Source organism: Delphinapterus leucas, chromosome 19 (genome assembly GCF_059928025.1).
Source record: "Delphinapterus leucas isolate spDelLeu-1000000601 "Yukka" chromosome 19, BTC_Dleu_Yukka2, whole genome shotgun sequence".
In the NCBI taxonomy this organism is placed as follows: Eukaryota; Metazoa; Chordata; class Mammalia; order Artiodactyla; family Monodontidae; genus Delphinapterus; species Delphinapterus leucas.
Window position 1 is genome coordinate 19,044,438 of NC_143147.1, and position 27,123 is coordinate 19,071,560.

The 27,123-nt window shown below is 39.5% G+C and overlaps 2 protein-coding genes across 4 annotated transcripts in view; one reads left to right on the top strand and one right to left on the bottom strand.

The window, feature by feature from the left end:
- The window catches only part of TRPV3 (transient receptor potential cation channel subfamily V member 3), a 38,909-nt gene extending 28,091 nt beyond the window's left edge, over positions 1-10,818 (top strand). For 2 of the 3 annotated variants that reach the window (XM_089900599.1, XM_089900601.1), the window contains one exon: positions 41-10,818. In XM_089900599.1, the coding sequence (XP_089756725.1) occupies positions 41-138 (98 nt within the window). In that variant the 3' untranslated portion in view covers positions 139-10,818. The remainder of the gene's footprint in view (positions 1-40) is intronic. The other variant, XM_089900600.1, reaches the window with a different exon arrangement.
- ASPA (aspartoacylase) lies at positions 7,459-26,801 on the bottom strand. The gene is made up of 6 exons (XM_022595643.2): positions 26,228-26,801; positions 22,903-23,098; positions 21,346-21,439; positions 18,711-18,818; positions 11,985-12,094; positions 7,459-8,236 (listed from the first exon to the last, which is right to left on the bottom strand). Exons 1-6 carry the CDS (start codon positions 26,461-26,463, stop codon positions 8,039-8,041), a joined length of 942 nt encoding a protein of 313 aa, XP_022451351.1. The 5' UTR covers positions 26,464-26,801; the 3' UTR covers positions 7,459-8,038.
- Between the last annotated feature and the right edge of the window lie 322 nt (positions 26,802-27,123).

Genomic DNA, 27,123 nt, shown 5'->3' on the forward strand with positions numbered 1-27,123 from the left:
ATGCTGTTTCTGTAAAATAGTGTTTTTTGTTTTTTTTAAGCAGATTTCAACAAAATCCAAGATTCTTCCAGGAACAACAGCAAAACTACCCTTAATGCATTTGACGAAATAGATGAAGTTCCGGAAACCTCAGTGTAGAAGAAGAACCCAGAGCTCGTGTGCATGTGGGCCGTCTGAGGCTGGAGGCTGGGTTCTGGACTTGGTGCTGCGGGCTTTGCAGAGTAATGGAGCCTGGCTCCACCTGCAGAGACAAGGAAAGCACGGGTGGCTGAACCGAGGGGCAGTTGTCAGTTTGAGTGGGAAACACCCTGGACTTTGTTATTCGGCAAAGAGTTTGTATAAACCCACAGCCAGCAGTCCTGAGCCTGGGAGTCCCAGGAGTCCCTGAATCCTGGGTGAAGTCTCTGCGTTCACCAACTGCAGGTCGATTTGGCTGGGAGAGAGGGTGGCAGGGCAGGGGCAGGGGCCCAAGGAGCAGGGAGAGGAGTCTTCTGCCAAGGTCCCCAGCCCCAGCCTGCGCATTCTACCATCTCCCTTATTGTAACTGGGTCTCCTGAATTTAAGGGACGCTTGATGCATCCCAGAATGTGCAGGGGACTGAGCTAAGCCGGGTATCCTGGGACTGGAGGAGAATGAGCTTCTGGAGCCTTCAGGGAGAAGGAAAACACCCTTGGAATGAGTGGCCTTTGTACTCAAGGCTCAAACTGTCTCCAACTGAGACGTTTCTAGTAGCATAATTAACAGAGGGTTTTTCTTTTCCATAGAGAAAGGCTTTTTCAGTTTTAAATGAAAATTACTTCAAATGAAGCATGTTATTTTAAAGCTGAGAAATAGATTTTAGGATTTGGGGCTGGAGGCAAGTATTATATACTTGGCCTCGGGGTGGCCAGAGCAAGGACAAAAAGCTTTTCTTTATGCACATAAAATTCCACAAGAGACACACCAGGCAGGGACTACCATCTGGGTGAAAGATCTTGGCTGTTTTCCTTGTCCCAGCCCTGCAACAGTGCATGCCTCTAAGTTGGGATCATGGCTTCGACTGAAACGGAAATAGCAGCTGCTCTATTTACATGGTCTTGAATCTCAGAGGTTACTCTTATACGTCAGTATTTCTCACTGGAGGAATTTAACAAAATACCTGAAATGCTCTGGTATTAAATATTTTTGTTAACTGTGAAGTTTGAAGTGGAGGAGAAGGCATTTGAGAAAGGAGTGCTTGCCAAGATGTGCGGCTTATTTTTAGATTCTCATCCTCTGATTTTTCTCCCCCCTGAAATCACACAGAGTCACTTTGGGGGCAGAGGTGAAGTGGAGATAGTAGAAATGGTCCAGGTTACTGGAGCCTAAAGAACCATAAAATCCACTCTGCCTCAGTTATCTGGTAATAGATTCATGTGGGAATTTTTGAGGTGGAATTATAACGCTATTAACCATAAATTTTAATTTTAAGTGGCACAAAAACCATTCGGCTTTTAGATAACTTGGCTATTGGCTAGTTAATCTGACTTGAGGCAAACTAAGGAGTACAGGCCAAGTAGTCCACTCTCGGCCTTCTTCTCCGCTCTGGGCTGCTCTGTGCACCAGCTTACCTGGGTGGGTAGAAACTTGGCCCTCGTGCCCCTGATGGGCTGGGTCAGGGAGAGATGCCATGAGTGGAGGATGTAGCCTTAGAGCCGTAAAATCTGCAGCAGCCCCTGTGCTCTCGGATGACCCAGGGAGCCAACCAGTGCTCTAAGCTGTAGTGGTCAGGCCAAGCTCAAGTGTGAGCAGGGGAGGAAGGGGCTAGGCATGTTCCCCAGAGAAGGGAAGCTGTGGGGAGATTGTCCCAGAGGCAGGGGGAGCAGATGTGTTCCAGATGGGCAGAGCTAGTGCCAAAAGTTGGAAATTTCAGGAAAAAAATTTTAGTTCAGTTCAGTCCAGCAACTGCTCCAGATATTGGGGATATTTAAGCAGAAGCTGGTTGAGCATTTATTAAGGATATTGTTAAAGATCACAGTCAAATGAACTTGAAGGTCCTTTTAGCCTGGAGATTAGCATCCTGTGTCTGGAATTACCTGCTTGCATTCATCCTGAACAGATGTCCTGGTTTGAAGGGCAGCCGTTTGGATCGATGGCACCATGCTCTACACCATGCAGCTGGGAATTCAGATATGTTTTGATTTGGATATGAATGGATAAAGCCGTATGGTTCTCCATTTCCCACTTGAACGAAAGCTGGGACGTTAGACAGACAGAAGTCAATAACTGGATCTTTGCCTTCTTACATGTATGGAGACCTGTCTGTGGATCTGGATGGAATTTGCTGGCAGGACCATTTTCTATACTGAATCTTCTCCCTGACAGTGGCATCCCCCAAAGGTTTTCAGCCTAGATGGTCTCAGCCTAGGTAGGTTTACCAAGGAAAGCAATGAGTCAAAGAGCATTGGCTTAAAAGGACCAGTTCTCTTATTTTACACCTGGAGACTAAAGCTCCAAAAGGAAAGTGGACTTGTTCAAAGTCATGCAGTAGGTCGTATCAGAGCCGTCGAAGCTGGAGTGTTCTGATTCTGGACCTCAGATATCCCCCTGCACGATTTCCATTTTAGCACAGTTATTCGGTAAATGTGAGTCTGCCTTTGTGGTTGACGTATGTGAGGGGACGAGAGCTTTTTGCTCAGAGGATTCATGCTGGCAGTCTGCACTGTCCCTGTGATCCCCATGATGGGTTTAAAATTGAAGTGTGTGCATACAGGTGTGTACAAAACCACACACCACGCCACACTGAATCCACAGGTGTATCAGGACATCTTAAATGATTCACATTTCAGTAATTTAAGGGGAAGGCATTTTCCAGGGGTGGAATCTCCCACACTCAGATAACAGTTTTGGCTGGAAATTTTCCTTTAACTAAACTCTGCCTCAGGAAGAATCCATTATTTTAGAAATTATGTGATATATCTGTTTGGAATAAAAATGGTGCTTACTTTCCTCCTTGCCGGGGTGGGAGAAGGAGTTCAAGGCCGTACTGTGAGGCCATTATGCTTGTAGAGGGCTCCTGCCTGCCCTGGAGCCCAGGGTTATTGACCTTCTTTTCCTTCCACAAGGCCTGGCGAGCTAAGTCCTTTTGCTCTGGGTAGGGCCCCAGTAGATGGGACGTCATCTGGGCCTGTAAGTCATACTTGATCTCTGCATTGATTTATATGTTTTTACTGTGCCCTTGGTCCCAAACACAGAATTGTCACCTTGTTCTCATTGAATGTGCCTGATCCTTGCAAATTCCTTTTACATCTTGTTTTTAGTGTTGTGTGTGTGTGAAACTCTGTGTTCAAGGAAGAAGTCATAAATGCAGTAAGAACATCTTAGTGCCATTGAAGAAATGCTTTTATGATTTCTAATAAATATTTATTTTGCCTTGTTATGATCATGTTTTATCCTTGTCTTAGGTGTGCCACTATGAAGACTGACTAGAAATCGTAGGGTGTTGCTTAACATGAGTGGATAAAGGGAAGGCCACTTTTCGGACCTAAAATATTATTATTGGTCCCAGCTCAGCACACTAAGACATGCCACCTTTGTGCAGCGTTTACATCTCAAAGTATATCACGTCCAGTACCCCATTTTAACCACTCACTAACTCTGGAAGTAATTAGTAAAAGGAGACCTAGAGATTTTAAGTGACATGCCCAAGGAATCACAGCCTGAAAACCTTATAGGTTCAGGTAATATGACCCCAAGCAGGGGGTCCATCCATAGAAATCCCTCCTGTCTATCTCACAGGACCTTTATTTATAAGGAGGCAATAAGGGAATGGGCAGGAAAGAGCTGATATTATTACTATCATTATTGCCCAACATATACGTATGTGCATTTTTTCATTCTTTTGAGTTATTTTGAAAGAATGGCAGTTCTCAACTTGAATGCCAAGATGCTGCTGTGCCTTGAAGGGGTTGCAGAACTTGCAAACAATTTATTAATAAGTGATGTGCTGCATTTGGTCAATTACTTAATCCAAACGATTCCCAGAATAACACCCTTCACTGGGATATGTCTTCTCGAGTGGCAAGGAAATGGGAATTGTACACAATCCACATCCTAGCTCAAACAGGTTTCAGTCTATAATCTAGGAATGTGCCATCCACGGAAACATTCCGGGTAGACTGATAGAAAAAGGGTGGAAGCCCCTGTTGTAGTATATATTCTGGGAGTGGGATGCCTAGGTCAATGAGGGTAAACAGTTTTATGACTTTTGATACTGTGAAAAATTATCTTCCAAAAGATATTTTGCAATTTTTTCAGCCTTTGAGATTGTATGATTCCCTATTTACAAAGTGCTTTCATTCATATTGGTTATCTTAATCCACTGTTTTTTAGATGGCTTGTTTAATTTTTATTTTTTTATTTATTACTTTTGGCTGCGTTGGGTCCTCGTTGCTGCGCACAGGCTTTCACTAGTTGCGGCGAGCGGGGGCTACTCTTCACTGTGGTGTGCGGGCTTCTCATTGCGGTGGCTTCTCTTGTTGCAGAGCATGGGCTCTAGGCACGCGGGTTTCGGTAGTTGGGGCACGCAGGCTAAGTAGTTGTGGCGCACGGGCTTAGTTGCTCTGCGGCATGTGGGATCTTCCCAGACCAGGGCTTGAACCCGTGTCCCCTGCAGTGGCAGGCGGATTCTTAACCACTGTGCCACCAGGGAAGTCCCTGTAGACGGTTTGATGAGTATTCTATCTCCATTCAATAGGTGGGGAAATTGAGACTTGGAGAGAGATGGAATGACAGGTAAAGGTCACAGTGCTTTTTCCTGGGCCGAGGATCCAGGTTCTCTGAGGTGTACTGGTATGCACTAGTCCAGTAGTGTCAATGAGCTCACATAACAAAGTGGTTTAGCCTGGCCTGAGTCACATTTAAGAATAAGTGGAATCCAGGTAAAGGGAGTGTGATGGTGGGATACGGTTTCGATAAGAGGGAACAAGATGGGCAAAGACCATGTTGTAGTAGGGAGCTTGGTGCATTTGAGGATGGAGAAGTCTTTGTGGCCAAATTGCTGGGAAAAAGGGCTGCAGAGGTAGGCAGAGGCTAGAGCACATAGGACTCGTCCACCTGTGGGGAGGCTTTGAGATTTCCTATCAAGGGTGAGGGGAAACCACCCAAAGCTTTCACACAACGGGATTATTGAATTTCCTTTTTTTTTTTTTTTTTTTTTGCGGTACGCGGGCCTCTCACTGTTGTGGCCTCTCCCGTTGCGGAGCACAGGCTCCGGATGCGCAGGCTCAGCGACCATGGCTCACAGGCCCAGCCGCTCCGCGGCACGCGGGATCTTCCCGGACCGGGGCACGAACCCGTGTCCCCTGCATCGGCAGGGGGACTCTCAACCACTGCGCCACCAGGGAAGCCCGAATTTCCCTTTTTTCCCCATAGGGTTGCTGGCTTAAAAGGGTGTAATTTTCCATCCGCCATCATTTGGCATATAGTGACAGCCTGAAGAGTGTGGCATGGAGTAAATTCTACCCGGGAGTGATGGGGACACTCAGGACGTGACTGGGAAAGAAGGCAAGAAGGCAAAGAGGAGGCAGAGACATTGGTGGAATATGAAGACATTTCAGTAGAGGAGGAACGGTTGAGCACACTCATTTACTCACCTGAACTTTATCAGGCATTTAGTAGGTTACAGGTGCTGAAAAAGACACTGGTAATGTCCCCAAGTTTGGATGGAAGCAGAGAGGGTCAAAGGGGCAAGCCAAGAAAGGCTTTATAGATGAAATGAGAGTCGAGTTGCATTTGGAAGAAAAAAATAGGAATTTGCTAACACGAGGTCTTGTGGGGGAGGGGCAGGGATGGAGGAAGGGAAGGGAAGGGAGAAAATTCTAGGTGGAAAGGCCAGTCTGTGTGAAGACACGCAGGAATAAAACAACACAAAGCCCACCGGAGCAGAGAGGACCTGAAAGCACATGAGTCTAGAGGGGTTGTGGGGAGGGAAGGGCAGATCAGAAAGGGCCTTTTATGTTAGGAATTTCACTAGGCACCCTGCTAAGTACTTATCTGCATTAGCCCACTTAATCCTCACAATAATCCCATGAGAGGGACACTATTATTATGATTATCCCCATTTTATAAATGGGAAAAATGAGTCTGCAGACTGTTAGAAATAATCAAAATAAAACTGAAAGTGGCTAAAGCCACACAGCAATATGTTATAGATTAAAAAAAGTCACACCTGGGCTTCCCTGGTGGTGCAGTGGTTGAGAGTCCGCCTGCCGATGCAGGGGACACGGGTTCGTGCCCCGGTCCGGGAAGATCCCGCATGCCGCGGAGCGGCTGGGCCTGTGAGCCATGGTCGCTGAGCCTGCGCATCCGGAGCCTGTGCTCCGCAACGGGAGAGGCCACAACAGTGAGAGGCCCGCGTACCGCAAAAAAAAAAAAAAAAAAAAAAATCACACCTAACTAACTCTAAAGATATAACTATTGAGTCAGAGAGAATGAGACTTGATAGAAATAATCAATACAAAACCTGAAATCGCAGTGGCCTCAGTTGCACATTGTAAATTTTGTAACTAACTAAAATTTGATGGGAGAGTAAAGGATTTTTGCCAAAATATACGTATGGAAAAAAACTGACCTAGAAAAATTGAACTTAGACATAGAGCACAAAGGAACATTTTATGTTCTATGGGAGAAGGAAGCTTGGTAAAACTTGTTATATACAAAAGGTGATTGATAAATCGAATCTTTAGTAAAGAATTCAGAAGGAAGAGAGTTTATTCCAATGAAAATAGTTTTGGTAAAGTGCAAAAATAAATGCTGAAAATTTAGAAACAGTTTAATTGTGTGCTATAGAGCAGTGAATATGGAATGAAATTGGCTTAATGGAATTTATTGCAAGAATGGAACTGTCTATATATAGACATATATACGTTACAGATAATGTTAGTGTGATTTTGTAAATATATTTGAAACCGTAAACATGGGTTCCATGGGGTCCAAATCATGGGATAAAGTGTTCTTTACTTGGCTGCCATGAGGAGGGAGGGGAGGCTCCTGCAGGGATTGGAGCGGGAGAGAGGCAGAGTTTTAGCCCGAGGACCTCTGAGGAGAAGAATCCTGGGAGTGAGGGACTTGGGCATTTAGGCCAGGGGGGAATGTCTTAAAAGAATGCATTTGTGAACCAGAGATGGCTTTGGGTCACATTTCCACTAGTGTCCACTGCCCTCTGCTCTTTCTGCCTTTACTACCTATGCTACTGGAGCCCAAAGACTTCCTTACACGTTGGCTGGGAAGAAGGGCAAGCGTGTTCTTTCAAAGCAAGAAGGGAGGGCTGGGAGCAACATGCCTCCCAAGTTGGGAAGGAACGTGAGCTTCTAGCGGGGCGTGTGAGAGGTCTGAAGGAGGTTCTTCGCTCCCTGAGGTCAACCCAGAACAAGTGGGCATGCCAGAGAAGTGATATTTTGTGATGCTTTGTGTGGGTGGCTGTCAGTGGACAAAGGACCATTCAGAGTTTCTTGATTTATTCATAATGTCACCTTTACAATCAGCCCTCATTTCTTGTTCACATTTCATCTTCAAAAGAGCATTTAAAAATCTACAGATAACACAACTACTGCTAAAGTTGATAGACTGGATCCTTAATACTTTATCATTAATTCAAATGTGAAAAAATTTAAAATACCATTAGTTTCTAGCAGCATTTTTATATTACTTGAAAACATACAACATTTAATTATATGCTCAAGTTATTTTTTTGTGTATATAGTATCTATTTCAATGTTAAAATTTAAATTCAAAGGCTGTTTACTAAGAATGTTAAACTATCAAAGTATAAGGTATAAAAAGCTATACAGAAATAAGAAATGTGCTTCTTTAAATAAGTTACATACATAAAGTACGATATCTATAGAAGGTATCCATTAATGTATTCACCCATTCAAGAAATTTACCTGAATGTCCATTGTGTGCAAGGCACTGGGCTAGGTGCTGTGGAAATGAATAAGGCACAATTCTGCTCTTCAGGAGCTTACGAACTAGTAGAACTTTTCAACGTACCCTATAACAAGTGAGCTAGAAGTGATTTCTAATGTAAAGAGGAGCGAATACTTTTTGCATTGAGTGTTAGTTTAGCTGTCTTTGCGAAAGCTTCTTTCTTTTCATAATATGCAGCCTCGTTTACAAACGCTGGGTACACGGTATGGTCTCCGCCCAATGGAATAGTCTTTCCATCAAGAGTTAAAAACACAGGATCCCCAGGGTGCAATGGTTTCCAGTCTTGATCCTCTCAGGAAACAATTAGAATACATAAATTACATTAGATTTTTCACCTACTTTACACATTGTATAATGGAAAAGAATATGAAAAAGAACACATATATGTATAACTGAATCACTTTGCTGTACACCAGAAAGTAACACAACATTGTAAGTCAACTATACTTGAAGAAAAAATAAAAAAATGTTTATGTCAGGCTCTAGACAACTAAAATGACAGCATTGTCTTATTTTAAAAGAGATAGTGTAGAGGCATGTGAGTTAACTGACTAAACAGATTGAGCAGTTAATTTGGGCAGCGGTTTTAAGAGTTCCCCTTTTTATTTTTATAACTGACACATGTGATTATAGTTTGCTTCAATATCAGGTTTGCCTTGAATATTGCCAAAGAGATTTATAATATCAAAAGGCACAACTAAATGAGTGTCTCCTCAGGTGCATATCCTAACTCTTGCTACCTGAAGTTAAATTCTGCTCAGCAAAATTTAGGAAATATCCATTAAGAGCCTTCTGTATATAAGACATTCTACTGTTGGGGATTAAAAATGAGTGACGTTGTGCCTGCATGCTAGGAGGTTCTATACTGGTGGGAACTGGTGGGAGAAGGTGGGGTGTGGGCTGGGAAAACTCTAAGACGACGTGGATATTTCCCATACGTGTCCCCACATTAGGATAACAACTGAATTGTTTGAGAGGTCCCCACCAGGGTTTGGACCTGTGAGCCCTCAAACACCAGTGCTGGCACCCCAAAGGAACCCTAGAGCAGTTCTCCTCAAACTTTGCTGTGTTTGCAAATCACATAGGGATCTTGTTGAAGGGCAGATTCTGATTCTATAGGTCCGGGGTGGGGCTCTGAGATTCTGTGTTTCTAACCGTTCCCAGCAGCAGGGCAGCATCACCTGAGAGTTTGTTAGAAAAGCAGAATTTGATTCCCCACCGCAGACCTACTAAGTCAAAATCTTCACGTTAATAAATCCCCAGAGGTTCACAGGTGCAACATTTAAGTTTGAGAAGCGTAGCACCACAGCGATTTTCTGAACCCTGGCTGCATGTTACAATTACCTGGGATGTTTGAAAAATATAGATGAATAAAGGCTGGCCCCATCTCGGATACATCAAATGGGAATCTCAAGAGTGGGGCTCAGGCATCACTATTTTCTAAATTTACGTACAGTAAAATCCAACCATTTTGGGGTATGATTCTGAGTTTTGACAAATGTATAGCACAGAGTCATATAAGCATGTAATCAAGAAGCATAATTCCATCACACACCTCCTCCAATTCCCTCATGCTACTCATTTAGAATTCACTGTTTGTATTTTTTTTTAAAGCCCCAGGTGATTCTGCAGGACAGGGTGGCTGAGAACTACTGCTCCAGACCAGTGGTTTTCAGTCAGAGATGGGCCCCAGAATGACTGACAGGGTTTCTTCAATACCTCCGCACTGTCTGCTAGCCCCACCTGCAGAGATTCCGATGGGCAGTGCTACCCAAACCTGAGCCACATGAAAATCACCTGGTGAACCTAATTGACTTCTTGTCTCCACCCTGATAAATTAAATCAGAATCCCTGGGCCGGAGAATGAGGATTTTAAAAAGTTACTAAGGTGATTCTCATGTGGCTGGAGCTTGAGAAGCACTGTATTAGTGCTTTTGGGACAGGCTCCAAGCATTTGGGGGTGGGAAGAGGGAACCTGGAGAATTCTAGTGAGCACCCCTGATTAAGAACCATCACTTTTAGAATAAAATCTGGACTCATAACCAGGTGCCTGCCTGAGTCTCTGGCTCCAGGGTCTCTGTTCACTCCCTACTCTCTGTTGACACTGGTCTTCTTGCTGTTCCTCAAACGCTCCAAGTTTGCTCCAGCCTCAGAGCCTTTGCACTTGTTTTCCACATGGCTGACTTCTCACCTTCCAGGTTCCAGCTTCCATGCCCTCATCTCAGAGATGGCTCTTTCTGACCACTCCATCTAGTAGGAACCCTTTGTTAACTGCTCCTATATTATTCTGTTTATTTCTTTTATAGCACTTATTACAATTTGAAATCATGTGGTTGATGTATTGTTTACTTATTCATGGTCTGTTCTCCCCTTATTAGTATGGAAGCTCTATGAGAGACCCTATCTTGAATCTCAGGGCCCAGAACAAGCTGAGAAGTCCTTCAAATATATTTATTGAAATAATCCATCAGTCAATCCCTCCTGTAGAATACTGAGCCATTCCTTATTGTCTACCAAATCAAAATTATCCTTCCTGACTTTCAAGACCTACAACTAGCCCTGTTTATTAGTGATCCCATTAATCTTACCTCTCTGCCTCCCCAGGATGATTTTTGTATTTTTCATGGATGTCCTTGAGGAATGTAAAACTTACATTTGTAACCATTGATACTATGTATAAAATAGATAACTAATGAGAACCTACTGTACAGCACAGGGAACTCTACTCAGTGCTCTGCGGTGACATAAATGGGAAGGAAATCCAAAAAAGAGGGAATATGTGTATACGTATAGCTGATTCGCTTTGCTATACAGTAGAAACTAACACAACATTGTAAAGCAACTATACTCCAATAAAAATTTTTTTAAAAATCCTGTGTTGTAGCCGGTTGTGACATCATCACTTTGGCCTCTGTTTCTTGTATGTGCAATTTTTGTTACCTGTAGTGCTTTCCTCTTTTCTCTCCCCCAATCTTTATCTTTCTGTCCTTTAAAACACTGCCTAAGGCTCCTTCTTCAAGTGTCCACCCGGATCCCACTAAGGCACAAAGCTGGATTTGCTCCACGAGCCTGTATTTTGGGGCAGGCTACTTTATTAAGTTGTAAGTCTGAATAACTATCATTAGGGTCATTAAACAGGAATCCGAACTGGATCAGTGGTTTCCCACCCTAATCACCCACGCCAATAAGATCAGATTATCCCAGAGTGGGAGATTGTTATTTTTTAGAAGGCTCTCTAGGCGATGTGCATCCAGGGATGAATGCACCAGACTAGACAACCCATTGGATCACTTCCACATTTCTGAGGTCTGAGATTGTGCATGGAGACGGATGTTTTAGCTTTTTGGAATCTTTGCTCCTCTCTGCTTTTATCTCTGCCTTTTCCAGTTTTAAACCTCCTATACATTCCTAAGAGCCTTTTCTTCCCCTTCACTATGCCATTATTGATCAAACCACACAAGGAACAGATACTGAGGTTTTGAGGAGTCAGGAAAAGGCGGCAGAAAACATTCCAAAGAAAGAGGTTCTGATCGTTTTGCTCTAACTTATACAGTAGTGATCACAGGGAGGTGGTAGCAATGTGGTCAACTGCAAAGAACATTCCTTCTGGATCTGTCATCAATAACTATGGGAAGGATCTAATTTTTGAGCCTCTGTTTTCTTATATTAAAATAGATATAATAATTCTTACCCATTGCACCTGAACAGGAATTTCACATTCTCTGACCCCCATCCCCACCTCATTATTCTGTTATAGCATCTGGTTATCTTCATTTCAAGATCACAGTTTAGACTTTAGTATATCTAGACTATAAATTCCACAAGAATATAAACCATGTTCACTGATGTACCCCCAGAGCCAGCAAAGGATTTACTCAGTAAATATTCACTGAGTGACGGTCTGAATACCTTAGACTGCAGTGCTTTTGAGAACATCAAATGAGCTAATGCATGTAAAGTGCCTTATGGGCTGTAAAGTTCTACTCAAAGGTAGGGCGTCATTATTTTCAACATTTAAAAGAAATAGTGAATGTTACCTGCAGTTTAGGGTGGATAATAGCAGCAATTTCTCCACTTTCATTCCTGGGATAATCAACTTTCTCCATTATTTTATAGACTTCAATAGCACAGGGAGGAAATTCTTTTCCTATGGCAAAAACAGTACGTATAAATAGCAACTAACAAAATCTCCTGAAAAAAGGGAAGTTGATACGTTAAAGAAGGAAGAAGAACAAAAACTGAAGACAGACAGTTACAGGAGGAACACACTATTTTCTTGCTTTTGAACCATTTTATCGTGAAGTATAACACTCAGAAAGTACATGAAACATAAATATATAGTTTAATGAACTGTAAAGTGATTAGCCATGGAACCACCACCCAGGACAAGAACATTGCCTGCATACCAGCATCCCCTGCATGTCTCTTTCCCATCATAATCCCATCGCCTTCCCATTTGAGCAGTAACCACTAATTTTGGTAATGACTTACTTGCTTTACTTTATAGCTTCACCACCCATGCATGAATCCCACACAGTATAGTTCAGGTTTGCCTACTTCTGAATATTTTACAAATATAATCAATCAATATATGCATCTTGTGTCTGTCTTCTTAAGATCAACTTTTGGGGAAGATTCATCCCTATTGTGGTGTGTAGCTATTGTTCATTTTATTTGCAGTATAGTATTCCACTGTGAGAAAATGCCATAATTTATTTATTCCTTCTATGGTTTATAGACATCTTGCACGTTTCCAACTTGGGGCTATTAAGAAAAATGCCACAGGCTTGTACGGCTTCAGGCAGAGAGCTGCTCTGCCACCACTAACACTGAGACACTGTACAGGATCTTCTTTCTGGTGCTTGAATGTCCTAACCTAAAGCTGAAAAAGCCATCCTTAGAGGCACATGTCGTTGGCCATAACAGCTCTTGCTCTAGTGTTATCTTATTTCATCATTGCCAGCATTACCAAAATGCTGAGTGTTGGCTCTATGACTAATGATCTCAGGTCCCAGAGTCCTTTAACTTCCTTGGCCTATGGAGTAAGTGGACAATATATTATAAAGGACTTGTACCCTTTCTATCAACAATAAGAAGTTTAGGTTTCATAATCCTGAACCAATCCAATACACCAAATAGTCCAACACTCGATTTCTTATTTTCTTTGATTTCTTTGTTTCTTCTATTTATTGGATTTGTCTGTGTCTTACTGAGTTTTTCATGGTTACACTGTTCTTGAAAAATGAAACTTCCAGGCTGTCTAATAGGTTAGAGTGACTTTAAAAAGATTCAATTTATTTAAATTTAAAAACCCCTCAGACAGTTCATCCATTTCTCCCATCCCTACCTGTCTCTGCTTTAAGGCAACCCCCAATTTGTTTTCTGTATCTACGAGCTTGGTTTTAAATTTTTATTTATTCATTTTTAGATTTGACATATAAGAGAGATCATATGGTAATTGTCTTTCTCTACTTGACTTATTCATTCAGCATAATGTCCTTGAGGTCCATCCATGCTGTCACAAATAGCGAGACTTCATTCTTTTTTATGGCTAAATAATATTCCATTGTATATGGATACCACAATTTCTTCATCCATTCTTCCATTGATGGACACAGGTTGTTTCCATACCTTGGCTATTGTAAATGGTGCTGCAATGAACACAGAGGTGCCTATAGCTTTTTGAATTAGTGTTTTCATTTTCTTTGGATAAATACCCTGAAGTGGAATTGCTAGATCATATGGTAGTCCTATTTTTAATTTTTTGCAGAACCTCTATGCTGTTTTCCATAGTGGCTGCACCAACTTAGACTCCCACCAACAGTGCACAAGTGTTCCCTTTTCTCTACATCTTCAACAAAACTTGTTATTTCTTATTTTTTTGATAACAGCCATTCTAAAAGGTGTGAGGGGATACCTCATTATAGTTTTGATTTTAATTTCCCTGAAGATTAATGATGTAAAGCATTTTTTCATGTATCTGTCAGCCATCTGTATGTCTTCTTTGGAAAAATGTCTATTCAGATCTTCTGCCCATTTTTAAATCACACTTTTTTTTTTTTTTTTTTTTGCTGTGAGCTGTATGAGTTCTTCACATATTTTGGATAGTACTTCCTTATCAGATATATGATTTGCAAATATTTTCTCCCATTCAGTAGATTGTATTTTCATTTTGTTGATGGGTTCCTTTGCTGTGCAGAAGCTTTTTAATTTGACAGAGTCCCACTTGTTTATTTTTGCCTTTGTTGCTTCTGCTTTTGGTGTCAGATTCAAAAAATCACCAAGACCTATTTCAAGGAGCTCACTGCCTATGTTTTCTTCTATAAGTTTTATAGTTTCAATTCTTATGTTCAAGTCTTTAATCCATTTTAAGTTAATTTTTGTGTATGGTGGTTAAGATGGTGGTTGAGTTTCATTCTTTTGCATGTGGCTGTCCAATTTTCCCAACACCATTTATTGAAGAGACTGTCCTTTCCCCATTGTATATTCTTTGCTCCTTTCTTGTAAATTAAATGACCATATATACATGGTGTTATTTCTGGGCCCTCTATTCCGTTTCATTGATCTGTGTGTCTGCTTTTATGCCAATATTATATGGTTTAATTACTACAGCTTTGTAATATGGTGTGAAGTTAGGGAATGTGATGCCTCCAGCTTTGTTTCTCTTTCTAAAGATTGCTTTGGCTATTCAGGGTCTTATATGGTTCCATAAAATTTTAGTTAAGGATGTTCACAAACGACACTAAACCAAAAGATGTTCTCAAATTATGCCTACCGACACTGTCCACAAGTACACCGAGGTAGGATAGAGGTAGAAAACGGAACTTAAAAAGCCAGTGTGGGAGAGAAAGAGGCTAGGACTGGGAGTCATGATACCTAGGCTCTAGTCTCCTAGCTGTGTAAACTTGAGCAAGACACTGAACTTCTCGAAGCTCACTTTCTTTACCTCTCAAATAAATGTTTCACATTAGTTTACCTTGGAGGACTCTTCCAGCTCTGACACTCTGTGATTGCATAACTTCAGGAGGACGTTCAACTGGTTAGATGACTTCCCCACTGTGCTCCTTCTCTTAACTAAATATGTTAAACATTTGGGTAGCTCCTGAGCAGTGAGATATTGGGATGCAGGCAGTCTGCCAATAGTGGAGTCCAACTTACAAAGATGCAGCATTAAACAACCCAATGCCCAGAAACTTGGAAAAGGAGTAGTTTACATTTATACCAGGCAAACTCTTAATAAACAGGATGAACTTTCATCCAACGTAGAGCCCATAGTGTGCTATGGTTGCAATCCAAAGAAAAATCATCCTTTCCCCTTGGCGCGGAAAGTGCAGCCAGGGTTGGAATGCAGATACCCCGTGATTACTTCTGTATCAGTTAGCTTTTGCTGCATAACGCGCTATGCCAGAGCTTAGTGGCATAAAACAGCAACCTTCTAATTTAGCTCATGACTCTGTGAGTTGGTTGGCCCGTTCCTCTGGTCTAGGCTGGACTGGCTGATTTCTAATTGGCTTGCTCATGCATTTGTGGGGAGATGGCAGGTCAGCAGGAGGCTGGATGATCTAAGACAGCTTTACTCTCATATCTGGCATTTGACAGGCTGTCAGCCGGAGCTGCAGGACTATTAGCTGGGGTGTCTCAGTTCTCAGCCTCACAGTCTCTCATTATCCAGCCGGCTAGGGTGGACTGATTCACATAATGACAGTGCAAGGTTCCCAAGGTCAGCAAGAGAGCAAGCCCTGATGTTCAAGTTCTTTTCAAACCTCTTCTGTGGCACAAAACACGTCACATGGCCAAGCCAGATTCAGGTGGTAGGAAAACAGACTCCATTTCTTGATAGGACATGGAAGCAGGGAAAGGAAGAATTTGTGGCCATTTTTAGAATTTACCACAACTTCCAAGTTGAAGATGGAAACATCAGATGTCATACCTTTAAACCAGAAGGTCCATTGGGAGGAAAGGAGAAAGTGGTAGAACACAAAGGAGCATGTTTTTGCTACTTAGAATCTCAGAGCTAGAAGGAGTCTCAAATGCCTAAGTTTCATCGATGCTTGAATATTCTCTGTATCTTTCTGACCAAGTGGTCATTTGCTCCTGCTTTTAAACAACCTCACAAAGTATGGTCTGTTCCATTGTTGGTCAGCTTCGTTAATTAGAAATTTCTTTCTTATTTTTTCTTTTTAATATTTATTTATTTGGCTGCGCCAGGTCTTAGCTGCAGCACGCGGGATTTTTTTTTTTTAGTTGAGGCATGCAGGACCTAGTTCCCTGACCAGGGATCGAACCTGGGCCCCCTGCATTGGGAGCGCGAGTCTTAACCGCAGGACCTCCAGGTAAGTCCCAGAAATTTCTGTCTTTAGGTAACACTATCCCACTGATTCTATTCTGGCCTCTGAGTCACAGAAAACACGTCTAATTCCTTTCCAATATAACACTTCTGAAACTCTGAAATAAAATTGGCCTTAAGACTTCTTTTTGCCAGTCTAAGTATCTTTGATTCTATCAGTCTCCACTCATATTGTCACATACACGAGGATACATGTGAAGGTACTTTGTAAACTGAAGTTCTATGTGCGTCTTTGGGATCATTCCTATTATGGTTTTCAAACTCTTCAACATGCTCAACTAACTCCTTGGCTAACCTTTACTTTATAGATGTTTCTCCTGAAATATGGACTTGGAATTTATTCAGAGGTCTCCAAATGTTGTTTAGCCAAGCGGAAAAGAGACTATCACCTCCTTCATTCTGGGATTTTTTAACATGAAAGTAAAATTTTGTTCCTGATGTATTTAACCTTAAACATTTGGTCTAGATTATTGTTAAATATTGTCAGAACTTTTTGGATACACCTTTTGAACCCAGATATTTTCCTGATAGCTTCCTGTCACTTACCACTTATATAAGCATGTCACTTATGTCCTTATCCAAGTACTAATAATAATTTTGAGTAGCACAGAGCCAAAAATGGAGCTCTTCTATACACTTCTAGAGACTTTTCTTCAGACGGTTATGATCCTTTTGCCAGCATTGTTTGGATAATGGTGCTCTTTCCATGTTAGTTAAAAATCCATCAAACTGGAGAGTCTAAATTAATAATGGTTTTAAAATGTTGAATTGCAGAATCCTTTGGTTAAATGAAATGTTACAAGGATAAAACAGAACTGCTCTGATTGAAGCAGAGGTGGGCTGGCTGTCCCGGAGCTACTAGGACAGCTACTAAATCCCTACCCGGTAGCAGGAATCTATGGATTGTGATTTGAAAACCATGTGTTTTTTCAGTCAGGTTTGTGGCCTTCTACCTGGGTGCATTGTTTCTTAACACCATAGTCTCACACTCACTATTTGAATGGTTTCTTGTGAATAAGTGATGACCTTCCCAACACCAGGTCCACTAGACCGTATAGAACCTGTCCTCAGACAAAGGTGGTAGAATGCTGATTTTCAGTCTTTGTGACTTTGGAGTCAAAGGATTCCCAAGCACGGAAGAAATTCCTGTGATCACAGTAGGACGCACAAACAGGTTAAGGGATTATACGCCCCACAGGCACTGAACTATTCACCAGCTCTGTCACTGTAATGGCCCATTCCTCAACAAATAATTTCAGTTCTGCCTGTATGAATAATTATTTACATAAGATGCCTCTTTGATTTTACTTTTATTATAATTCTTAAAAATTTTAAGTTATTTTTAAAATAATTAATAGATTTCATTATTTTTTCTGCTGCAGTTTTAGGTTTTTACCAAATGAATGAGCAGATAGTACATAGAGATCCATGTACCCATCTCACCACCAGCCCCATCTAACTGTTTTGTAATTGCACAAATAATACATGAGTACATCATTCTTCCTGAACACAATTAAAACAAAATTAACCTGGTTTTCCCCTCCTCTCCCCAGTAATTGCTGTTATCAGTTTGATGTGTTTTCTTCTAGAACTGTTCCTATGTACTAACATATATATTTATGTGTATTCCAGCAAGTGTTTATTATTATTATTTTGAAGCAAATTGGTATATTGTATGTTTTGGTCTGCAACTTGCTTTCTTTCAATTAACAATGTAGTTTGAAGATCTTTCCATGCTATTTTATTTAACTAACCAACTGATGGATATTCAGGTCATTTCCATTGTTTTGCTTTACATACAATGCTGCAGTGGCCACCCTTGTATGTGGCATGTAGGTGTGCATGTGTTTGTGTTTCTTTGAGATATGGAACTGCTGGGTCATAGGATCTGTGCATATTAGAAAGTGGTTACTGTAAAATTATCCTCTAAGTGTCTTTACCAATTTATACCAGCAGGGAAGGAGAATGTCTCCTTTTCCTACACCCTTACCAACACTTAATATTATCAGATTTTAATATTTTCCCAATCTAATGGGAGAAAATGGTTTTGCATTTTAATTTGCACTTTTTGATTACTAGTGATACTGGACATCTTTTCATCTGTTTATTGGACATTTGTATTTCTTTGCTTTTAAAAATGGAGATTAATAGGAAAATGAGGATTTCATTTGGGGAGCTTTATTTGGTAGCTGCTTTTCTTGAATGTGTCTACACTGGTCTTTGACGAATGGCTGAAGTGATTAAATTTTTTAAAAAGCAACTAGTGTCACAAACATGGCAAATTTAACCTAGGTTCCATTGCTATTTCAGTGTTTAGTGGTTAAGTCATTATGTGTACTCCATCTCATCTTCCTTTTCTGATTTATTTACACACACAAGCTAACAATTAAAGAAACAATTTCTGCCTACTACTTACCTTCATTGAAATTATGTATAAAATCAAGAGCATGTTTAATCATTTTTCTCATTTGATCCAGAATATCAGCTCTCAGAACCCCTTGAGGCTGGGGACCAACTTCTATACCTAAGTACAGAAGGGGAGATAGTCACACTCATATAAGTATTAGAATATAAGATCGAGCATTCTCATATATCAAGATCTAGAATCCCATCATTAAAAATGATTAAAGAGGTAGACCATGAAGCAGCATGGAAAATATTTGAGACCTAATGTTAGGCAAAAAATAAAGCAGAACATTTACATGTACAAGTTATATGCATAGTAAATAAAGACTGGGAGAGAACATGGAAAAAAATCAAAGAGTTGTGTTATAGTAGCAAGGTTTTGAGGTCTTTTTTCTTTAAATTTCCTTCAATATTGTCAAAATATTAAAAAGTAATAATATAGTAAATGGAGTAGACAAATTTATACTGACAAAATAATAAGTGGCCACAAAGAGAAACTGTCACGGACCTAACATTTAGCTTGTAGGAGAAAACACATCTATACTATTTAGCAATAGAAATCTAGACTAAATGAGCCATGGATTTAAGTCAAATGACAATCTATGTGACCCTAGAGCAACATTCTTGCCCTTAATATAACAACCCATCCCAACATGATAGTGCAATGGTTTTAATTTTCTGTAGAAACAATTTGTATTCATTTCTTCTCACCCCAATAAAATTCTGCCTGTACTATCAGGTCTGTTTCCTGTGGCTGTCAAGCATCCATCCGTAAACCTACAAAATACTCTTTCTCTAAACCACTTATCTAGTCCCTTCCCTCCTGTCCAAGTCTCCCACACCGTTATCACTCCAATCATCATCTTAACCATTTATAAAACCATTTACCAAGTATAGCATCATCCACTCTCTTCCACCAATTCATATACAGTCTTTTCCACCTATTCTATTTTCATCCACTTCTATTATTTCTCAATTCACAAAATCTTACTGTGTTCTCTTTTATCCTCATTTTCATTTTTGTGCTCAGCTTTCCTGGATATACTTAAGTGTATGATATAAGTGCGGTTAAGGTATGCATCAGTACATAAATGATTTGTACAAATGTGGGAAAATGTGTTCATGGATATGTCTTGTATGCATACTGTGGAAGACATTGTTGGTTGCCTACCCAAAATTCATTCTGTCTTACTCCTTGCTGACAGAGTCCTGATTTTGGTTGGGGTATCCAACTCAGGAGTAAATGTAGAATAGTTTTAGTCAATCATAGTAATCTCATTAATCCTAGTAATTAATTTAAGAATGGATATGTGACCCAGTTCTGAACAGCTGGCCATAATGGAAGGTCTGCAGGGGAGTTCCTGGGAGTCTCCTTTCTTCCACTAGATATTGTCGTGTTGGCATATGATGCTTGAAATTACAATGAACATCTTGTGGCACCTAAAATCATAGGAGTATTATAAAACATTGAGTTGGAGAGTGTGTCTCTCTGTGTTTTTCCCCCCAATGACTGGATGATATAAAATATTCCAAATAAAATAGTAAAGTTGAAAGGAGAACATATAATATTTCTATTACCTATGATGATCTTAATACTCCCCCATATTGAAACCTTTGAAAGATTTGGCTCTCTTTTTACGAGCCAAACATATCAGTAGATATTTGTTCTACCTAAGAGCAGCATTGCCCCATAAATGTAATAGACCAAGATTGCTCTCTCAAGACTTGGAAATCCTATGCTTTATATGGTGTCACAGAGAAAAAGGAACTTTATCCATTATTGTCAAGCATTTGGTTTGTTTCAAATAATTACCTATACTTGGCTATTTAGCTTGCCTCAACTGATCCCTTGATTATGCACCAAAATTATCAATAATTGAATAACCAAGATAACCTTAAATTTGCTTCTATTGTTTGACAACTTGTTTTTAAATTAAATTTCTCTTATTTAAACCACCTGAGATCTGACAAAAAAGATTTTAAGTTGTGACAGCAATTTTAATGATTATAGTGTGGTCTGCAAACAATTACGCTAATAGGTCACTCAGGAAAGAGAATGGGATATAGAAAAAGAGACTGTCTGTCTGGGAGGGTGTATGAGAGTGCAAACCTGCATGTTGGAAGTTACCAGAAGGTAAAGATGAATTCACAGCCCAGTGACTGACAGGGCAAACAAGTGAATGGATAACAAACACACATTACCAGAGGCTCTACTGCAAAGCAGGTGCTAAGAGGGATATTGGGAGAGAATTTTCCATGGGTCTTTTGTACTTCTGCACATCTTGCCAGCAAGATAGTGACTGCCTTGGCTCCAGATTATATTTTTAAAGAATGTTTGTATAGTAAATAGTCTTGGAAGATAGGGATGGTGTCTTTCTTAAGCAAAAGGCAGGCTGCTTACTGTCCATTATAAAAGATTCAAATTCCCTCAGCTCAGTGTTTTTTCCTGGAATGTAGAAAGCTGCTCAATGAAATTGAGGAAATCTGCTATAGTTAGAGACTGCCTGTGATATTTTGCTTATTACTTGACAATTATAAGCCATAATTATTAGCAAAGTAGCTATAAATAGTCTTTAAATTAATTTTCTCAGAGTTTCATCTCAGACATATTTTGTTTAGTTGTGACAGTGGGAAATATGACTTACCAACAGGATACTTGGCTATAGAACGAGTGGTTGCATATCTGAGGGAAGGATGCTCAATAAGGTAAACATAGCAGGGTAATGGAGCCAAAGAAGTCTGAAAAGAATTTAAAAGATTTTTCTTATTATGTAAAGACCATCTGCCTTGTTCTCTTTGCTATTACAGAGTCAATAATGTCTTCAATATGTTTCACTTCATCAACTAAGATTAGTAAGACAGCTTTATGAAACACACTCTAAAATCCGATGGTATTATTAAAGCTTTGAAAGCACATAAATGAATTACATATAAAATTGGATAATACATAGCTTTTTGGATAAAATGTACATTAAACAATTCCCCAGAACCATAAACAAAGAATATGAATAAATTCTTTTTCTGAATGGATTTGGTTATTTTTGTTTTCACCACTGGTTACACTTACTATTTAGCTTAGTATTGGTCTCTTAAAGAATTCTTTTTCTACCCCTATGGGCCAGGTCCCTACAGATGTCGGCTAACTCCCCCTACCTCCACTTATCTGAATGAGAATTCAAGACGGCCCTCTCAGTTTTGATAACATGCTGCTTCTGTGCCTGGCAAGCAAAGTATTCAGCTCTCCCTTCAATCAGCAGCAAAAACAGCTGCATTATGATCTCTTACCAGAACTACTATTTAGTCAAGGCCAAAAAATTCAAGGAAACAAAACTAATAATCTTTACTATCTGCCAGGCATTCAGCTAAGTGCGTTAAATATTTTATCTCATTTAAGGCTTATAACAGCCATATGGGGTAAGTATTGTTATTATGTCAATTTTATAAAATGAAGAAAGCAAGGTTTGGGGAGTTGAATATCTTGTTCAAAGTTAGTGAGAGAAAGCCAGGATTTGAACCCAGGCACTGGCTATATGGGTCACACTCTTTCCATTAAATCATACTAGCTCATACCAGCTCTCCGGAAGGAAGTCTATCCTTTATATAAAAATAATCATACAGTTTATTATTTGTGTTTTTGTTTGCTTGTTATTCTCTAGCAGTTTTTCTCTAGGTATAGCAATGGATTGCTGATTTTTTCATCTTGTAGATTTTTGAGCCTTAAAATGATTACCTATATGAAGTACTGAAAGATCAGATGTATGTTAGGGTATCTGAATCAAATGGAGACAAGGGCAGGACTAAAGAGAGCCAATCTTTTTACCATTGGTCTTTAGTAAACATTAAATGACTATATTTTGAGCTTCCTAAAATGGTAATTGAGCCACTTCAACCATACCATTTAAAATTTTGGTATTAATTTTACCACATAGCCTATGATTTGGTGGCTGTCTTGATAAAAGATTTAAAATTTTATAGACACAATGGTCCACATGTTTTATTATTTTATTCATTGCATTTATTGTTTTACTCATTTCTTCTCCTTTTCTCCCGCCTGTCACTACTACCTCTATTCTGGTGCTCCTCCCAGACCCCCATTTCCCTTGGACCCTCCCTCCTGACCCTTTTCTGCTTGTTTCACATCTATAAGTGACTTAAAATTATGGATCCTATGCTAACTTGTAAATTAATAACATTGACATTACCTTAATATAATGAAACATCTGAATTAAAAAGTCATTCCTGGAATCTTCAAGAATAAGAGTGCACCCCATATTAGAAGTAGTGTTGTGAAGGTCAAAAATAATGTCATACGAATCTTCACTATCTTTTGGACCAAATAAATGATTTATTTCTTGAGCCCTTCTCACTTCATACGGCAAATCCTCTGACATTTTTTTGCTGTTATTAGCAGAGAGAAAAAGATTAACAACATCTGCGGCTAAGGTAACATAAATATACAATAAGAACACAGTATATAAGAAACCAGTTGCCAAACCTTTAATATGAAAAATCTGTAAAGGAATTGGAAATTTATTTGAAAACTTTATAATCGAAAATTTACATTTTTCCCTTCTATTTGATTCCATGTAATGTTGCATTGACATGCTTGCAAATAATAGTTCATTTATGTGGCTGGTCACAAGAAGGACATTTCAGTTTATCATTTGACTTCAACCCTGAACAAAATTCTTCCATTAATTTAATCAACAGTCTCTTAGTAGTTAAGTGCACTAGGCTATAATGGAACTAGACCATCAAATGCACCTATTTTTCTTTTTTTTTTTTTTGCACTGCAGCTAGTTCTAGTGCACAAAAATAGTCAAAGTTAGGTGCTCACATCATCTAATTAGGGATTCTTAAGTGATGTCCAGGAACCACTAGAGGTTCAGGGTCAAGCTTTACAGAGAAGAGTCTGTAGACCCTGCAAAAATACAAAAATCTGCAGGTATATGCATACATGCATTTTCTGGGATGACGGTTGATAGTTTTTATTGAATTCTCAAATGAGTCTCTACCTGCCCCACCCCCAGTGGTTAGGATACATTTTTTTCTTAATGTACATGATAATTTAAATTTATTTTTCCTCATTAAAGCATTCAACCACATTTCTCTCTAATTCCATTTATTTCCATTCTCTGACTGTTTTTGTTAGTATCTTCAAAGGACCTACAGTTTGCGCCTGGGTAATTCTTGCCTGGAAATCAGTCAAGAAAGTGGAGCAGCCATTTTTCAACTATGGGACAAAAGCTGCACAGCAAGGCCGGTGCAGTGGGAAGATAGGAGGAGTCTGTGGCACTGATGATATCATTGAGCCACTGTACCAGCCCTGGACTGCCTACCTCTGGACTTATTACTTGTGAAAAAGAAACCCTTATTTGTTTAAGCCACTGTTTTCAGATTTCTATTATATGCAACCAGACATAGTTCCTAAAGGATACATATGCACTTTAAAAGTTAATTCATGCAACAACTTCATGAATTCTCCCCCTCCCCCAACTGATTTGCTTCTCATTCTCCCCCATGTGAGTAAATCACACCACAGCCACCCAGTTGCTCATGGTCAAGGCTTGAAGTCTTGAAAGATAATAGACACTTTGAGCTCTTGTGCCTGGAATCCAGGTCCCACAGGAAGAGTCCCAAAGGATAAAGCTGAAAGAATAGGTTAGGAACGATATCCTAAAGGGAATGACATCTATATACTAAATTACTTAACTCTATTCTGGATAGGAGATTTTTGAAGAATTTTTAGCAGGGGAAAGACATGACAAGATTTGCCTGTTAGAATGATCCCTATGGCTAGTGCCATACAGACAATACATGGTAGGGAGGATTGGAGTAAGGCTGGATGCAGGAAGATTCTTTAGGACGCTACTCTAACTACCTATAGAACAAGTAAACTAAGGCAGTAAAAATGGTGAGGAAGACTAGATTTGCAAAATACCTACAACTATTCAATATTTGAATAATTGGGAGACTCCGTAACCCACTAGACGCAGGGGATGAAGAATGGGGAAGGTTCTAAGATGATTTCCATAGGTGATTTGGTGGGTAGTCGTGACATCACTGAGATGACGAATAGAGGGAAAGCGGCAAAATTTGGGAGAGGGAAGATGAGAGAAGGTAATTAACTTATCTATTTCATAAGTTTCCATAACTACCCTGAGAGAGAACTGTCTAGCCTCTGATAAGTGTTAAATGCAAGAAGTAAAAAGTGAATTTAATTAAAGAGACTACTCTCATTGAAATGCATGTTATTGAGTGGTCATAATAAGAAAACTCACTCCAGTTCATCTCAGAGTTATTTGGGAAGTTAACATGCCAACTAAAAGTTATTCTTCAAGAAATCCTTACTTGTAATATGAGTTAGTTAATAGCTGTTTTAGGTGAATAGATAAACCTTAATTGTGTTGACATAACCTCAGTCATGAAGATAAAGCATTTTTGAAATTAAAATTTATGTTAGTGAGAACATGGCCTGTTACGCAAGCTATGGCTAATGTATAATTGCCCCAGAAGAATTTATTCCATAAAGTGAGGCAAATTTGTATAAATGTAGTAACCGTCTTTTGATCTGTGATGAGATTAAGTAACTCTTTAAACTCAAATTAGGATTTAATAGAAAATGAGCACATAAAGTGGTGCTCCATTAGTTGTTCCTGTGCATGACTTATATCTTAGCTTGTAGTCTGCCAACCCATTGAAAGTAGAAACCACTTTGTCCATAGCTTTGTACTCCCACAGTACCTGGCACAGTGCCCCATGAAGAGTAGGTATTTAATAATATTTTTATGTAAATGAAAGAAAGAAGTGGTAAAAAGCTTAGAAGCCTATGTATCTACAGTGGTAGCTATAATGATGTAAAAAAAAAGGCAAATTTATGATTGCATACACTGTATGCAACGTATCATCAGCAGTAATTTAAATTCAGAAAATTCAGGTCTTAGTAATCCATTACTGAAGGTAGTACATCTACTCCTCAGATCACAGAGCGGTCTAGTGTTTTCTGATGATAGACATTTATTCACTCTTTCATTAAACAAATATTCACTGAAACATTGCACTTTTCTTAACTAGAACTTCCTGCACTACCATAAACATAGTTGCAAAACACATAGTAGTAAATCACCTAGAAGCTAACAAATATGTATCCAAGCATAGTGGCCAAACATTCATTTAATGCAAAAGACTATTAAATCTGCTTCTTTAAAGATACGACTTAAAAATAAAAACCTTTGTTATTTGTTGTCTCAGTCTGTGTAGAATACATTTAAAAACAACATCAGTTAAGAACAGTCTGATGGTTATAAAAGTTTATAAAAGAGCCCATGAAGGCCCAGTTTAGGGAACTGAGTAATTCATAATGGCGTATAACAAAAGTGAAAGTGATCTTATTCACAATAGCGACTATATGTACAAACATGAATATCAAACGTATATACACGCGCTCTCACACACACTACTTTTCAGACACATCCACATACACACACGTGTGCATGCATACACACACAACACAGCATATAGTCTTACCCAAGATTTTCAGGTCCAAAAACTCGATTCAGGTCACAGTCAATATATCTGGTGCACTCCTTCACTGCTCTTGGGTTGGTAATAAATGGTTTTACTTCCAGCCCTGTTCTCTGAATCTCAGTGCCGTTCTCCAGCCAGTGCTTGACTAGGAATACTCCCGTTAGTTCATTCCCATGAGTTCCTCCAAAGATAGCAACCTTTTTAATAGGATCTTCAGCAGCGTGACAGGAAATCATTTTATCAAGTAGTTTTATCTGATTTCTGCAATTCAGAAGAGAGGAGATCAAAGAAAACTTAATTTTGTAAGCAAAGTTTAGAAATTTAAATCTAAATAAGACTTTAACCAAAGTGCAAAGTTAACCACGCGAGAACTTGAGTGGAGTGTATTTTAATTTTCTGTTACAAGTTCTGAGCCCTGTTTATTATAAGAACACTCCCTTATTTAGCCCTGCCCTTTACCATATTTGGATTAAAATATGCAGAGATCAACTAGAGATACAGCTGTTTAACTGCTAACTCCCTCAAATGGTCGGTAGACCTAAATGCAATAATAAATTAACATCTCACACTAATGCAAAACTTCTGTTTTCTCTTCAGCTAGAATGTCATCTAATGGTGCTTTCATGACTATTTGTAGTAGTAAAAATAGATTACACTTTTCTTATCCTCAAAAATATAAAAAATAAAGAAAAGGTCTATAGTATGCCTGTTATTATTCAATATTTATGTTTCCACTTTAAACCATTTCTTCTCTGAAACGAGTTCAGGCCCTTTTTTATCATCTGAGGGCATTTGAATTTCATCTCTATAAACAGCCAATGGCAGATCTTCAGAGACCTCCTCTGGAACCACTATCCTTTCTTTCAGAATGCTTTTTCATGGTCAGAGATGCAAGA

What these genes read in the sequence shown, in the direction of transcription:
- ASPA (XM_022595643.2), bottom strand. Translation starts at nt 26,463, where the DNA reads ATGATTTCCTGTCACGCTGCTGAAGATCCTATTAAAAAGGTTGCTATC. An exon ending in TTTGGACCTGAAAATCTTGG is followed by an intron (nt 23,099 to 26,227) that starts GTAAGACTATAT and finishes TGCTAATAACAG; the next exon opens with CAAAAAAATGTCAGAGGATT. An exon ending in TTATCCACCCTAAACTGCAG is followed by an intron (nt 8,237 to 11,984) that starts GTAACATTCACT and finishes GTTTCCTGAGAG; the next exon opens with GATCAAGACTGGAAACCATT.